The 16,879-nt window shown below is 40.4% G+C and overlaps 1 protein-coding gene across 7 annotated transcripts; it reads left to right on the top strand.

Moving 5' to 3' along the window:
* The first annotated feature begins 1,409 nt into the window (after positions 1-1,409).
* GPR65 (G protein-coupled receptor 65) lies at positions 1,410-15,971 on the top strand. Of its 7 annotated transcripts, none has more exons than XM_040641582.1 (4): positions 1,410-1,523; positions 4,939-5,095; positions 7,986-8,159; positions 15,384-15,971. In XM_040641582.1, exons 2-4 carry the CDS (start codon positions 4,948-4,950, stop codon positions 15,422-15,424), a joined length of 363 nt encoding a protein of 120 aa, XP_040497516.1. In that variant the 5' UTR covers positions 1,410-1,523; positions 4,939-4,947; the 3' UTR covers positions 15,425-15,971. The 7 variants fall into 7 exon arrangements, with proteins under 7 accessions (XP_040497516.1, XP_040497513.1, XP_040497515.1 ...); XM_040641579.1 differs by lacking the exon at positions 15,384-15,971 and adding an exon at positions 9,357-11,035 and having other exon boundaries at positions 7,986-8,250; XM_040641581.1 differs by lacking the exons at positions 7,986-8,159; positions 15,384-15,971 and adding an exon at positions 9,357-11,035.
* The last annotated feature ends 908 nt before the right edge of the window (positions 15,972-16,879 follow it).

The raw sequence follows: 16,879 nt of genomic DNA, 5'->3' as shown, positions 1-16,879 counted from the left end.
TTTTTCATTATTTCAATAAAAATATGAAGTATTCTGAATTTTGAAGTTACTGTATGCTAAATTACTTTGCAAATTCTCATGTACCTTATAAATGTGAGTTCTTACTTTTATTATTCTCCATGAGAAATCCACAAAGGAAGTAACGCAAAATCCCTTACATTCGTGTTTATGTCCTGAGTAACTCCAAGATTGAAAGTCTTGGTTCTATCACAAGGTCATCTTTTCTACTTCTGTGTGGAACTTAAAAAAACAAAAAACCCTACCAACAACATCTTCTGATATCCTTTTACAAAAACAGACTCAGATGGTCCTGAAGACAGTTTTTAAGTGTAAGTCAAATTTATCCACCCCACATTAATTCTGTCCTTATAATGTTTCCCCTTCCTTTGTAATAAAAGTTTACGAGGGCCAAGTTCAAACGTGACGTCTCTGACTTTTTTATATCTCAAAAGTTCTGGGAGTTAATTTCACCTCATATTAAACCATTCATAGATTTGGCAGCACCTGTCAGCATGTGAAAGTACTACATGAGTTTTCATTAAAACAATTCTGTCTTTCTCAAATAAATGTTCAAGTTTCAAAGAATTATTGATTTGCCGAAGCCAGTTAGGTCAACTGGTTATAGCATGGTTTTTAGCAATCTCTGCTCTCTATTCTGAGAGGGGAATCAAAGGAGAAAATGGTCTACAAAACAACACTATATAGCTAATCCCATTGGTCAAGAAAGAAAGAAAAAGGAAGGAAGGAAGGGAGGGAGGGAGGGAGGAAGGAAGAGAGGGAGGGAGGGAGGAAAGGAGGAAGGGAGGGAGGAAAGGAAGGAAAAGACTTCACAAAGTTGCCACCATGAAGCAAGGAAACATGCTCATTACACACCCACCATCCATCTTCCCCAGCTGCTTTTGTCCCGAAGTTCATCCCTCTGAATCATGTTGACCATCCTTTCCTATATCACATCCAGTGATTCATCCTTTCATTTCTTCTTCTTTCTTTCTTTCTTTCTTTCTTTCTTTCTTTGGACATCTCTTGGAGTACTTACCCGTTTTTGCCCCTACATTATGGTTGTTACTGAACATGCCTTTCTCTCTCACTGGCTGATGAGGTCCTCGTGCACCATAGCCAGACCCTACATCACTCCCAGCACAACGCCCTGAGAGTATAATGGATATATGTGCAGACAGAATAAATGAATGAGTGAGTGATTACATGAAATTCTAGTACATATTCTATTAAATAAACACATATAATATCAGTATACATTGTGATTAAGATGCAAAGAGAAAAGTGAATCATAAAAAGTATACTACAGTAACTAATAAACAAAAACATCTTAAAATATTTAGGAGACTTCTTTTGTTAAAGCTTGGATAATGTTAAGTCCTCACTAAGAGGCTGCTTCCTCATTGTTTTGTGATGAAATATGAGTACAATTTCCTGTCCCCTCACTTGGGTTGGTTTCTCAGCTCGGTGCAAGCAGATTAAGCCAGCTCCTCGGTGGACAAGATCGTCACCCCCAAGAAACATGGGTAAGTGTAAGATTAAACAATAAAATAAGATTTTTCTGTAGATAATATACTTTGGGATGATTGTCAGCAACGTTCACAACCTTTTATCGAGTTTAGGTTATATGAATGTGATGAAGCAGAACTTTATAAGAGAGAGAAATGGGGAGATTGACACATGGTTTCCTCTTCTCTGAGCAGTGGTAAAAGGATGTCAAAATTAACATTTAGAAATAGTTAGGTAAAACTACCGATATACAAAAGAGGAATATTTATGCTCCATTCACTTTTCAGGAAACATCATATCAGCAAATTGAATTAAGAGTTTGTGAAGAAATCTACCAGCTCCCAGCTGTAGAGCCATCCTGTACCATTTCCTGGTTGGTACGATGATCTCGTGATACCTTTTATGTCATCAGAAATACTGTCAAATTTGGAAATAGGACTTCCAGTATTAATAAATATTAAGTCGTAATTCTTAACAAGTGGCTGTCAGTGTCTAGCACCTAGTAGTCTTAATAAGCCGCTATTAAACCCATCGATGAAGGGAAGGAAGGGTTTCCTATAGCCTGTAGGAAAACATTGTCATCAGTGATTTGTACTAACCAGGAGCTGGTAATAATGGATATATTTTAATACACTGGGGATTATCTTGTTTTGACTTTTGGTAAAAATTCAAGTCAAAATTAGAAACTTACCCAAATTTCTTGGCACTGGTTCTAAAAACAATTTGTCCAAATTTTATTAAAGTAGTGAAAATGTTATCTGAAAAGAGATATGAATAATAAGAACTATATATTCCATTAAAATCTCACAAGCAAAAAAAAAAAATCTCAGATTCACACAAATTAATTCAGCAAGTATTATCTGCAGAGCTTGGTATCATATGTGAAATGTCGCTGTACAAATTACATTCTGAGTGCCTCTGGCATCTCTGCTGTGCTCTGGGTAGATGGTCAAAGATGACCTCCTCTCAGGACATATAGGGGACAGCATAAGGACACCTGCAGACTAGCAGTGTGTCATTAAAACAGTACTATCATCTAATACGTAATGAATGCCTCCCACGTGCCAGGAACATCATGTGCGTTCTCATTTTATTGTCACGATAACTCTATAAAGTGGGTGTTAATATGACCTGTGAAGACGGAAGCTTAGAGAAGCAGCATCATGGTCACAAAACCCTCAAGGGCTGTAAGAGCCTTTGGGAAAGTCTCCAGAGCCACACGCAGAACGACAGCCTCATAACCACTGCTTCATAACCACCAACAGAGAAGATGCTCTGCTTCATCAAACTATTTGATCTTGTGGTGGTTTTAGTCAAGGCAGGAAACATTTTTACAGAGAAATTCATTCCATTGAGACCTTTATAAATCCTCCTAAAATCATGTTTCCCTTTTATCCATCTTTTTTGCTTCCTGAAGAGAAAAGCTGCATACTTATTAAGATGAATAGAGGAGGAAAGGGCACCTATTGCCGGTCCCCCCCCACCCCATCCCTGCCCTGACCTCTCAGTCCTGGTCCCAAGGAAGGATGTTTTCAGGGTTGAGGTGTTCTCCCCAGACACGTGAGCCTAGTGATAGAGGGGACCCTGTGCAGCCATCAGAGCACAGTTCCATCCTCCATAGCTTATTCAACCCTTTGTGCATTCCAGACTTTTTTCTAGTGTCGTTTTCCTTCTTCACTTTTATCCCTTAGAGGTCCCTTTAATGAGGATTTTGGGGGTAAATTTTCTCAGTGGTAGTTTATCTTAATTCGTCCTTAATTTTGCTCTGGTTTTGACATTTAGTTCTGTTGGGTATATAATTATAGGCTGACATAAATGTTCATGGCCACTCGGGAGTATCAACCCACCGTCTCCTGGTTTGTCTTATTACTTGTGTGAAGTCCTTCGTCACTCTAAAGTTCATTCTTTGTAGGTACCCCATTTTTTCTCTCTGGCCCTTTTTTTCTTAGTCTTGGATCAGCAGTGTCATTGCAGTGTGGCTAAGTGGACGTAGATTTCCATCTTTGTTTTTAATCCTATTTGGGATTTGCTGGGTTTCATAAATATGAGGATTCCATGTCCTTCATCAGTCCTGGACAGCTGTCGGTCATTATTTTTTCAAACATTCCCTATTTTCTCTCTTCTGTCCCTTATGGAACTCCAATTAAAATACACGCTGACCTTTTTGCTTTATCCTCCATGGCTTTTCGGGTTTTTTCCCATCTCTTTAACACTCTGATAATTTCATATTATTTCCTTAGATCTATCTTGCAGTATATTAATTTCCTCTTCAGCTAAAGCTCATCAGTGGATTAGCCGCTGTGTTGGTTTTTTAAATTTAAATGATTACATTTTTTATTTTTGGAAAGCTTTTTTCAATCTTATTAAAAATATGTCAATTTCTTTTTTGTAGTCTCTTGTCCTTGCTCCTGCGTTTCAATTCCTTCCTTTGTTTCTTATTTTTTTAAAGATTTTATGTATTTATTTGGGAGAGAGGGAGTATGAGGGGGGTGGGGCGGATCAGAGGCAGAGGGAGAAGCAGGATCCCCGCTGAGCAGGGCTCCACCGCGGGACCCTGGGATGATGACCTGAGCCAAAGGCAGATGCTTGGCCAAACTGAGCCACCAGGCGCCCCTCCTTTATTTCTTATTAAACATTCTTGTTTTGTGTTGTATATCAATTTTTTCCTAAAGTTTTTGTGGATCTGCTACTCATCTTCCTCATTTTTGATGAATCTCAAACGTAGTGGTTAGTGTGTGTGTGTGTGTGTGTGTGTGTGTTGTAATGCGCTCATATTTGTTAGAACTCTATCTGTGAGGATTCTTTTTTATTTATATTTTCTGTTGAAATATAGTTGACACACAATATTACATTAGTTTCAGGTGGACAACATAGTGATTCGATGACTCTCTACCTCATTCTATGCTCACGGCAAGTGGAGCTACCCTCTGTCACCGCCACACAACACGATTACACGATTACAGTAACACTAACTTGATCCCCTCTGCTGTACCTTTCATCCCTGTGACTTATTCCATAACTGAAAGTCTGTATCTCCGCCTCGCCTTAGCCCGGCTTGCTCACCCTCATGACCCCGGCCTTCCGGCAACCATCCGTTCTTTCTGAGAGAATTCTTTGAAGCCTGGGTTGAGAGAACTTTCCTCAAGGGATGATTTGTATCTACTTCTTCCAGGTGCCTAGGATATTTGCTTTTCCATATAGCAAACTTTCATTCTTGGGGAATTCATTTTCATATTGTTTAAATTATTTATTGCTCGCTTTGGTTTCTATGGATTACTTTTCACATGTGAGAAAAGAAGTAAAATCCTATCAGTTCTTAAGAAGCTCTCTATGCTCCATCGGCAGGCCACACAGATGCTGGTGAGCTGTCACGATTCTCTGTAACTCATTCCACAGAGCCTTTGATTCTACTTTCTAACTCTTTAATTGCAGTCTAACACGATGCAGAAACCCGCACGTGTACAGCTTGGTGAATGCCTACAAAGAACACGTTCATGGACTCAACACTCACAGCAAAACCAGAACATGGCAAATTCTCAGAAGTCCCCCTCGTGCCCTCTTCCAGTCATTACCCGGCCCCTCCTCCAGGGTAACCACTACCTGACTTCTTTTTTTTTCCCTGACATTTAAATGTTACATGTGGGGGCGCCTGGGTGGCACAGCGGTTAAGCGTCTGCCTTCGGCTCAGGGCGTGATCCCGGCGTTGTGGGATCGAGCCCCACATCAGGCTCCTCTGCTATGAGCCTGCTTCTTCCTCTCCCACTCCCCCTGCTTGTGTTCCCTCTCTCACTGGCTGTCTCTATCTCTGTCAAATAAATAAATAAAAAATCTTTAAAAAAAATAAAAAATAAAAAATAAATGTTACATGTGATACCCTATAACCAAAGCAAACAAGGCTTTGTCCACCTAACGTGCAGCAAGCCAATGAAAACTGTCGCTCTTGCAGTGAAGAAAGGTAGGCTGTTTATTAGTGAGGTCCCACCCAGGAGAACGGGGAGCTAATACTCTAGAGTCCTGAGCTCCCCAATGGCTTGCAGGTGAAGGCTTTGAAGGGCAAAATTTGGGGGAGGGGTCTCCCGAGGAAGTGGACGTCATTGAGTGGAGGCCCATGACGTCCTGCTAACAGGTGCTCTGATCCAGTTTCATCCGGCCCCCAAAGGTCTTTTCCATCTCAGGGGACTTAGATTCTGAAAATATCTTTATTCCTCTGTTAGAGATTTCATTTGGTACATTTAGTAATTATACCTTTAAGGTAGTGCTGATTAACTACTTGTAAGCTCATGGGATTGCATTCCTACAGGTTCCCTGGCCTGTCCAGCCATGCCTGCAGGTGGTATAACCTCTAGGGCTCATTCTTTTTTTTAAGAGATTTTATTTATTTATTTGAGAGAGAGAGAGAGAACGAGCAGGGGAGGAATACAGGGAGAAGAAGAAGCAAACTCCTCACTGAGCAGGGAACCCAATGCGGGACTCAATCCCAGGACCCTGGGATCATGACCTGAGCCCAAGGCAGACGCTTCACTGACTAAGCCACCCAGGCGTCCCTCTAGGGTTCGTTCTTGCATCTGAACTGACAAGACAGATGCGGGCTTCAACTCCACATGATTTTTGCAACAATGCAGACATATCATGCTACGTATATAGCAATCTCACAATAGGTCTTATCTACATTTTCTTCCTTACCACATTATGAATGGTGAAAGATAATTAATTCCAACTTTGAAATAATTCACAGCGGATTCTGAACTCAACAATAGACTCTTTGAAGCTCAGTCTCATGACGCTTAAGAACTGGGAGATTGTTTTGAGTGTGGTAGCAGGATATATGCTTCTTTTAGCCATCTATTTCTTAAATCAAGTGCAGGGAAAATTAGAGCCTGTCTAAGTAAATCCGATACTTTATCCATTGTAGAAAAGAAATCCATGGGCACATAACAACACATTGTTACTAAGTGTGAGGACATGATGCAAGATGATGATTTTTGCAAGTTTATTTGAAGCCTGTGTAGTCTAACAGACAATATGGAAGTGATGCTTTCCAGAAAACATGTGATCACTTTTGTCCACTTTACAGAAATGATCATTCACAAATTATTTTCTTTAATTAGATCTGTTATTATGGCTAGAAGACTTGTACTAATCTATTGGTGCTACTATTTCAGTAGAAAATAGAAAATAATTCTCTTCTTTCTCAACAAAGCTGGCCTGCATTGCTTCAAAAATACCTCAGCTTTATAAGGCATTTTTATGTAAAAAGCAGAAAGCAAAATAATTAAGAGTCAAGAGGCTTTATCTGGCATTCCAACCTAGGATTGCGGCCAAGTTCTACCAATGATTACATAGGTATTTCTGGCTAATGGCTTACTATGTGGCTTAATGCTTTATTTGTAATATAAGGTTATAATAAATAGCATGGAATTGTAGTAACACATAAATTATAACAAAATATGCCATTTTAAATGGTGCCTAGCACATAGAAAGCCTTTAATAAATGGATCACTGTTCTGATTTCTGACAGTGTAGATTAACTTTACCTACTTTTATTTTTTATTTTTTTAAAGATTTTTATTTATTTATTTGACAGAGATAGAGACAGCCAGTGAGAGAGGGAACACAAGTAGGGGGAGTGGGAGAGGAAGAAGCAGGCTCATAGAGGAGGAGCCTGACGTGGGGCTCGATCCCGGAACGCCGGGATCACGCCCTGAGCCGAAGGCAGACGCTTAACCGCTGTGCCACCCAGGCGCCCCAACTTTACCTACTTTTAAATCAGATAGTATATATTCTTTTGTGCCTGCCTTTTTCTATCACTCTGCATTATGCTTCTGAGCTTCAACTGTGTTGCGGTCGGCAGCAATCATTTGTTTATTTTCATCGATGTATAGATTTCGATTGTGTCAATATTTACTTATCCCTTTACTTCTCTGCTCTATTGCAAGCGCTCATGCCACTTGAGGGCTACGACAAATAACACTACTGTGAATACTCAGTTCTGCCCCACATCCTTCAGTAAACACACGTATGTGTTTCTGTTGACCATACACCTCGAAGTGGAATTGCTGAACCACATGATATACTCTAAGTGTCAAAACAATTTTCCAACCCACAGTACATGAGTCCCAGGTGCTCCACATCCTCACCACAACTTGGTAATTTCTGTCTTTCTCATTTCATTTATTCGGGTGCGTGCGTAGTTGTATCTCCCTGTGGTTTGGTTTTAGCTTGTATTTCCTTGATGACTGACAACGTTGAGCACGGAGATCCAGCACTGATTCATGGCTGGTGGGCCGTTCACAGGACTAAACTACGAGTGTAGACGCAGGCCCCATTCCCACGTGAGGGCCCGCCAGAAGCCTTGAATACTCAGGGATTTTCCAACATGGCTCCTCACGGAAACACAGCGGAGACAAGGAACTTGGCAACCTTCCCTGCTGTCCGCAAGCGGCTGTCCAGTTAGTTGTTTTCTTACGTTTATTTTCTAGTTCACCTCTTGCGTGAGGGCCGACGCTCCAGGATCCCCACACGCGTGGGATGGCGAGCACCGCTTCCCGCCTGCTGGGTGCGCTCCGTCCGCTCGGTCTCTAGCTTTTCGGCCTTAGAGGCTCTCGTTACTCTTGCCATGCACTCTGCTTCCGGGACGTCCAGAGTCTTCTCAGGTACCTTCCGGACCTCAGCTCCCACTTCCTTTTTTTCCATCACCATTTTTTTTTTTTTCCACTCTGGAAGTTTCACCTATTGATAGAAAAGGTTGGTTTGTTTTCACATTCTGTTCATATTTCTAGGTGTGGTAAAACAAGAGGATTTGGGGAGTTTTAGTGCTGCACTTTAAGAGTGACATATAAACAGGTGCTCTAAATATGGTTTCTTCTGCTCGCGGAACCCTTGTGACTTGTGGTAGCAAGGCCTCTGCTGTGCTCAGGGCTCACTCAGACCTGGAAAGGAGTGGTTTTGGTGACCTCAGGCACACAACAAGAAGTCAAATCTTTCTTTCCTCCCTGCAGAGTGACTCTACCGAGTGTTCTGTGAAGTTCCCCATCACATAAGTCATCCAAAGCGCTAATAGGCCTCACTAGCAAGGGAATATAGACAGAAGTATTTCTTTACTCCACTAGGAAAAGAAGGATAGGGTCTCTGTTCCTAAGTGAATCTATAACAACAGGCCTTAAAAAGACTAAGCTAACAAGCAATCAGATACAAAGGTAGACACTGATGACAAGATTTTGCCCAGAATTGAGAACATTCTGCCCTCTCTTTCACCAAAGTACAGGAAAGATAAAGTGCCCCCAAAGGAAGCAAAGGGAAAACAAAACATTCAGCGCTAATGATTTATGAAGTTTCAGCAAGCCGCGGTATTTTAAAATAGTTCACTCCATTATATTTCTTGTGACAATATTTTCTTGGCTAATAAGCTGATGTTGAAAGTGCCTCCTGCCTAGATTGCATATGAAATTAAACATTTGAAGTCATATAACTATACAGTTTATCATACAACTCAAAAGCATTTACTGATTACAAACAAATCATTACATTTGCCATTTTTATTAGCTCCGAAAATGACATTGTAACTTTAGTTCTGGGATCATGTCCAGTGAGAAATGGAATTCTCAGCATATTCTCTATAATAGAATAGAATTTAATCTATCACCTTGTGGATGATTCTTATTTGAAATAGAGAAAAATTCTCAGCTTGATTTCATTCACTGAAGTCACTTAAATAATTTGCCTTTTTGAACACCTTCGTTGTAATTTAATACATTTTTATATCTTCAAGAAATGAAATAAAAGAAGATTGTTTCAAAAGCATGATACATCTGCTAAACATCTAAACTATTCTAGTTCATCTTTCTCTACAGAAACAAAGGCATTTTAAAAAGAGATGTCAATCTCTGTGAAAACAAAGCCTTCTATATTCATGTGTGCGCCAATTTCCTACGTTTTGTGAAGAAAAACAAAATGGGGACAACACTCTGCGGACGCTAAGGGATGACCCAGGTGGTCCCTGGGGATTCTTCACCAGCATTCTGTGATAATAAGAACGTGGACTTCTGCTCGTTAAAATCCACTGGCCTTTGTGGCTCACTGCCAGGAGGCCGGATCCTGACTTCCGACCATCGATATCTTTGTGGAAATTGGTCTACATCCACCCTTTAAAAGCACCGATGAATGAATCAGAACTTCTGCAAGCAAAGAAAAATGGACACGTTTTAGTAAAAAAGAATGAGATGTTAAAAACAAACCGGAAGGAGGCAAGACTTACCTTGCTATTTACCTTCTAAGAACAAATGTCGTTGCCACCTTCATAGGAGAAGATGAACAGCACCTGTATTGCAGAACAGCACGACCTGGATCACTATTTGTTTCCGGTTGTTTACATCTTTGTGGTCATAGCCAGTGTCCCAGCCAACATCGGATCTCTATGTGTGTCTTTTCTGCAAGCAAAGAAGGAGAATGAGCTAGGAATTTACCTCTTCAGTTTATCACTCTCCGATCTGCTCTACACATTAACTCTCCCTCTCTGGATTGATTACACTTGGAATAACGACAACTGGACTTTCTCCCCTGCCTTGTGCAAGGGGAGCGCTTTCTTCATGTACATGAACTTTTACAGCAGCACGGCCTTCCTCACCTGCATCGCCGTCGATCGGTACTTAGCAGTGGTCCACCCTTTGAAGTTTTCTTTTCTAAGGACGAGAAGATTTGCCTTCATGGTCAGCCTATCCATCTGGGTATTGGAAACCATGTTCAATGGTGTCATCCTGTGGGAAGATGAAACGACCATAGAATATTGTGACCCGCAAAAGTCGAATTTTACTTTATGCTACGACAAGTACCCCCTGGAGAAGTGGCAAATCCGTTTCAACTTCTTTAGGACGTGTACAGGCTACGCAATACCGTTGGTCATTATCATGATTTGCAACCAGAAGGTCTACCAAGCTGTGCAGCATAATCAAGCCACGGAAAACAGTGAGAAGAAGAGAATCATAAAACTCCTTGCTAGTATCACATTGACTTTCGTCTTGTGTTTTACTCCCTTTCATGTGATGTTGCTGATTCGCAGCATCTTAGAGCATGACGTGAACTTCAGTGAACCTCTCTTTAACCACCACAGATCTGCGAGGCAGACGTATAAAATGTATAGAATCACGGTGGCATTAACCAGCTTAAACTGTGTCGCAGATCCAATTCTGTACTGTTTTGTAACTGAGACGGGAAGATCTGATATGTGGAATATATTAAAATTCTGTATGGGGAAGCTTAATAACTCAAAAGGACAAAGGAAAAGCATACTTTCTATGTCTACCAGAGACACTGTGGAATTGGAAATCCTGGAATAGAAGCAAAGACTTTTTTTAAGGTACACGGTATCGTATCATCAAGATTATATTTTGAAGAGGAAGTCAAGCATGGGTGGGGACAAAGTGTTCCAATTGAATATTTTAATCCTCTTCAATGGAAATCTTTTAGAAGTGTACGGTATGGTTCCCTGGCTGTCATTAAATTGAATATTTAATAAAATGTGATATTCTCCTGATGACTCAGGACCATTATTATCAACGACAATTGTTGTTTTCTAGCTGTGTTTAATCTGTGCTATAGCCTTTCAGAGGTTAGTAGATACATGGAACTCTGTGTCCTTAAATCAGTGAGCTTTGTGTCTGCTTTTCATGATTTTTGTCACTCTTTCTGTGGATTTCAGGCCATCAACAATCAGTTTTCCCCACTGTATGCATCTGTCTCCAACAACCCCAACTACTAAATACTGCTTCTAATTTCATTAGGTAACAAATATTTATCGGGCCCCCTCTGTGTACTAGACTTTGTGTTAAGAGGTTACAGAAGAAATGGTCTTATGAAGCCTTATTAAGCGTACCTCAGTTTGGAAACTGGTAAGACTTTTTATAAAGAGAAAGTAAATAGTCTGAAGGCCTCTTCTAAGATATAAAGCTATGGGCTACATGAATGCTTTCTCGGCTGCTCACAGACCTTCTTTATTTTCTTTGAAATCATAATTTTTAAAAAAATTACAGTTGAGTACAACATAGCTGAAATTACCAGAAGTTTAGTGTCTAGACAAAAAGACATATTATAAACAACATAGGCACTTAGGCCATTAAATCTTACAGTCAGGGACTTCTATTTGGAATTAGACTATTTAGACAATCTTGATATAATATATTCTTTTATGTTTATATTTTTTCATTGTGGAAATTACTCTGCCTAATTTTCAGTAGGCACTCATTAAGTAAACATCTTTATGAGCCAAAATATTTTTTCAGATTTTTAAGGATTTTTTTTTATCATACATTACTCCTTCTCTCCTTTCTCTTTTCTGTTTCCTATCTGTTCCTTCTACTCCCCCCTCCTTGCAAAATGATCTGATAGCAAACGTCTTGGTACCATTTAGTGCCATCACATTAGAAAACAAACATCCTGGGAACAAGAAAGACTGTCTCTTTCCATAATAAAATCAGTGAGTACTCAAACTGACTATATTTTCTATTAAGGTTTTCTGTGATGGTTTAGGTATACAAAAGAAAACCACCTTGCTTTGAGGTCACTTGAGTATTCTCTGTTCTTTGTATTTTTGTGATCATAAAGTTTTTGGAGAATTAATAGATTCTGTCTGGTCACACTGAGATACATTTACATACACTTAAAAGCTAAAGATATACCATTAAAATGAAGAGTAATTATAATAGTTTAGGCTGTTTGATTAATTATTGATAAATTATTGGCCACCTATAAGTTGAATGCTTGTAAAACTAAGAGATCCAAAATCAATTTTGCCCCTATCTGAAAACTCAGATGCAGATTGTCTTGTGCAAGATCACACAGTGAGTTGGAAGCAGGGTCAGGCGTGAACCCCAAATCCTGACTTCCTTCCAGAGTTGCTTTTCCTCCTTTATGTTTATTTGTTTGTTTATTTGTTTTTAACATTGCTACCATTTCTTTCTTTAGGGATGCAAAAGGGTTATATGCATGAAGAGTCATTGGACTTAGATGAGGATAAGGGGGAAAAGAAGAGTTATTTTATTAATGAATGCCTCTGGAAATGTAACAAATCATATGGACAGTAACTAAGCTCATCTGTTACCAAGAGCTGGTTACGTATAACCAACCTCAGTTGTTATATAAAGAGATGCGGCAAATACAGATTCATGGCACCCTTAATAAGAACGTCCTACCGAATGACTGACAACAGAATCATGGATTTAGAATGGTGTAGGATAAGTTAAAAATGAACCAGGCCACCCAAATCTTTGAGCAGCCTATCCATGCTGTCTGAGTAGGGCCGGTCTCGGAGAACCCACGGTAGCAAGATGCTCCCATGATTTTAGGGCAAAGCACTCTAGATGTGGTCTAAAATTTTCTACAGTCCTGACACTAGAAAGTTAATCCTTCAGTTTTGGAAAGCTTTTTCAGTTCCTAATTACAGTCCTCCATGAAACTGTAAGAATGTCTTAAAGGAGAAAGACCCTATAGCTATCATCACCTGGGACTTTGTTGGCAGAAGACCCAGCCTGGAACACCACCGACCACCCACTGTTTGACCTTAAAGAATTTTTGTGTTCTCCCTAAGGCTCAGGTTCGATACACTGCAGGGGCAAGAGTAACACTTGCTTTTAACAAGCGGGTGTGAAAACCACTTTGTAGAAGGTGATGAGATTTCTCGATGTTCATTATTAAGTTATTCTCTTTATCAGGATTAGTGGACAGCTACCCAAGAGAGAGAAAAGTGCCCAGGACTCTGGGGTAGGAATGCGGTAATGGGAGCTGACAGGAGCTGTCTCCAGCACACCCCTGCTCTAGTTCCTTCTTCCAGGGGGCTAACCACATCCGTTAAGGTAACTTAACGGTAACCACATCCGTTAAGGTAACAACGTTGTTCCTGGCTCCGTGGCACGTTCTCAGTAGTGCCTGTTCCTGGGAGTTCACAATGCTGAGGAGATACACGCTATGGACATCACCATGAATAGAGGGGTGGACACCCATTTTTAATTGGTTTAAATTTCCTACTTTTTATTTCCTTATTCAGATTTATTTATTTATTTATTTGAGAGAGAGAGAGAGAGAGAAAGAACACATGTGCGGGGGGGTGTTGGGGCAGAGGGAGGAGAGAGAATCTCAAGCAGAGGCCCCACTGAACGGGGAGCCTGATGTGGGGATCCATCTCATGACCCTGAGATCACGGCCTGGGCGGAAATCAAGAGTCAGATGCTTAACTGATTGCACCAACCAGGCGCCCCTATTTTTTAATCTAATGAACTCAGTTAGACCTCTTAGAGAAGCCGGTGAGGAAACTGAGCACAGGTTTTTAAAACCTCCATTTTTCCTACCTCGTCTGAAGGAGCTTTGTGGATGAAGGAGAAGTGCAAACACATCAAACGTCACCAGCTTGTTTAGATCAAATGAAATAGCATCATCTCCGTAGGGGCAACCCGAGCAAATCTGCTTCCCCAACCTCATTGATTCCATTTTCTCTTTGCAATTTAAGCCATACATTCTCCCCAAGACATTATGTTTCCATTCTTTAATGTTAGGATCAAGTCAACAATTATTTACCAGTGGCCTCCGTTGACCTTGTGAACTTGATTTACTTATTTTGAGTTAGGCAGTACCAATTTTCAAATAGAATCTATGGTGCATGGCGCATAAGCATGTCTTTTTCCAACACTTTCATCTCGCCCTGGGCTTCCTTTAGTCCAGCCGCCACTGTCATCATTCTGTCATTTATGCATGGGGCCTCTGTCCTTTCCTAAGCCCATCCACAGGTTGCTATGGAAACACAGCAGCTACTGTAACACCCTGACCCAAGAAGTCCTTTGTGACAACAGACTTCTTTGTCTAGGTCCATCGGGTGACCTGCCAGGAATGGGTAGGCTGTTCCTCCAACAGACACACCCACACACAAACAACGCATATTCCCCAACACAAACAACCTGCCCCATGTCACAAATGCAAACCAACAAAACTCCTGGGATCTTTTAGCACATGTTGTACTATCGTGCAAGATGCCTAATACCAACTAGGAGAACACATATGACCTCCTTAATTTCTGAAACAATGCCTACTGTGGGTGTTTTCATTTTGTTGTTTACTAAATTAGCAGTGGGGGGGGGGGCACTGTTGAGATCCTCCCTGCCTGTCCCTACTCCCTTCTCTTTCCCTCAGCCAGAAGTGGCTACCAAGGACTAGTCTGGAAAATAGTGTTCTGGAAAAATCCAGTTCCGACTGGGTTGTTGTATTTACATCTTCTGGGCAGACACCCATGGGGGAAAATAATAGGAGGTTAATTTAAAAGAAAGCAGGAATGTCCTGTGTTCTTTGTTCATAATGTAAACACCTGATTGGATTCAACTTAAAAACAAATGACCATTCGTTTCTTTTTTTCTTTGGCATTTCGTACAGCTTAAAGATGGAGCACAAGGTGATTAAGTCCATGTTATTTAGTTGCCTTAGCTGAATGCCCCCTTGTTTGCAGGAATAAGCAGACAATGGCAAATTGGGTCGAACTGGGGTGAGGGAAAACAAAGCCATGTGGGAGTTTAGATTCCTTCTCCAAAAATCCTTTTTTTGCTACGTCATTTGTCACTGGCCAAGAAAAATCACACAGAAGCCTTGCCTGTGGCCACTAGATGTCGATCATGTTCTATTTAGAACCTTGTAGTTCTCCCGCTGACTGCCACTCCCAAAGAACGGAGTAGTGCGATGGGATGTTCTATCCAAGAAACAAGAAATATCCCCTATAAATTGGAAATGAAGGGGGGGGGGGAATGGTGAAATTCAGTTTGTATCATTTGTTTCTCTGCTTTCTGGAAAGCTCAGTAATCACCAGGTAATTTCACTGGGTTTAAACTCCATGTATCATTTTTTTTCAGCTTTGCTCAACATTGGTCAATCCACATGTAAGAGAACATAACTGTAATTTCTGCCGGATGTGGATACAACATGGATAACCTGTCCTTGTTTGGTTATCTTTGCCATGTAAGAGAATAGTCACCACCTTTCACGTAGGTAGAAACATAAAATATTTGAGCTATCAGAAGTTTGCAATTTTGTCTACTATGATCAAATTATCTATGAAATTCAAGATGTAATTCAATATATGTATGATTTTCAATTTCAAATTTATTATTATTAAATCTCAGCACTGTAAAACTGTATCTGTTATTTTGAACTGTTTGAATCTGTTCCTTCCCAAAGAACAACAATGCAGTCATAATTTAACAGCATTTGCATATCATTAAATACATAATTGCCTGTAATCTGTTTCTTCTGCCTGTAATTTTCTTAAGTCCTTTATGAAACAACAGTGAATTTTTACACATTTAGGAAATAGGTTATGATTTCTCAAATGATGTTGCCATTATGTGTTCAAAAAGCAAGCCAATAAAGAAACGACCTTGGGAAGTTTCCATATTGTTCAGTATAAGCTTGAGAATAAAAATATAAATTTTGTTATCTGGGAAATGTGTGCTCAATTAATTTTGAACCAAGTACAATCAAGAAATCTTGCTACAGAGGCGCCTGGGTGGCACAGCGGTTAAGCGTCTGCCTTCGGCTCAGGGCGTGATCCCGGCGTTATGGGATCGAGCCCCACATCAGGCTCCTCCGCTATGAGCCTGCTTCTTCCTCTCCCACTCCCCCTGCTTGTGTTCCCTCTCTTGCTGGCTGTCTCTATCTCTGTCAAGTAAATAAATAAAATCTTTAAAAAAAAACAGAAAAAGAAAAAGAAAAAGAAATCTTGCTACAATTATTTGACTTGCCAGTGCTATGAAAAATATTCACGTGAGCTCTCAGCACTTCATCGATCCTTCTCGGATGTGTAATTAACTCATAAACATCCTTCTAAAAGAAATCTTTCCGAAATTGTTGTAAAATCTCTGGTCTTGGCTCCAAGACTATTGACGCTTACTTACAAATGGATTAACTTGGAAACCCCGATTTCATTTCACAGTTAATTATATCACATCAAAGGATTAAAATAATGGACTAAAAAGTGCCTCTGTAGAAATGCCCAAGAGGGGTACCATGAGCCTTTGGAAGCCAGCGCATGAGTGCCAGATCTACCAGGTTCTCTTAGTGTTTTTAAAAATAGAGATAACTAAACAATATCCTCTCTCATGCCATTCACCCTTTCGTGGAATTGACACTTGCTGATGTTAAGGAATGCTGTTGTGAATCATCAGGGCAATGCTTTCAGTGCCTCTCTGGCAGTTCACCCAGAAGGGAAAGTGTGACCTCTGTGTTCAAAGGGACTACAGGAAAGGAGGACCCACTGCATTGTAGCACTTGGCCAGTCTTCCCTGGATTACAGGATTGCCACGGCAAAGCGGGGTCTGGCATAGGCAGAGATTCTCCTTCTTGCTTTACA

This window comes from Ursus maritimus, unplaced genomic scaffold, assembly GCF_017311325.1.
Source record: "Ursus maritimus isolate PB19 unplaced genomic scaffold, ASM1731132v1 scaffold_25, whole genome shotgun sequence".
NCBI lineage: Eukaryota > Metazoa > Chordata > Mammalia > Carnivora > Ursidae > Ursus > Ursus maritimus.
Note: the sequence above shows the minus strand (reverse complement) of the source record. Positions and strands in the feature narration are given on the sequence as shown.

What these genes read in the sequence shown, in the direction of transcription:
- GPR65 (XM_040641581.1), top strand. Translation starts at nt 9,813, where the DNA reads ATGAACAGCACCTGTATTGCAGAACAGCACGACCTGGATCACTATTTG.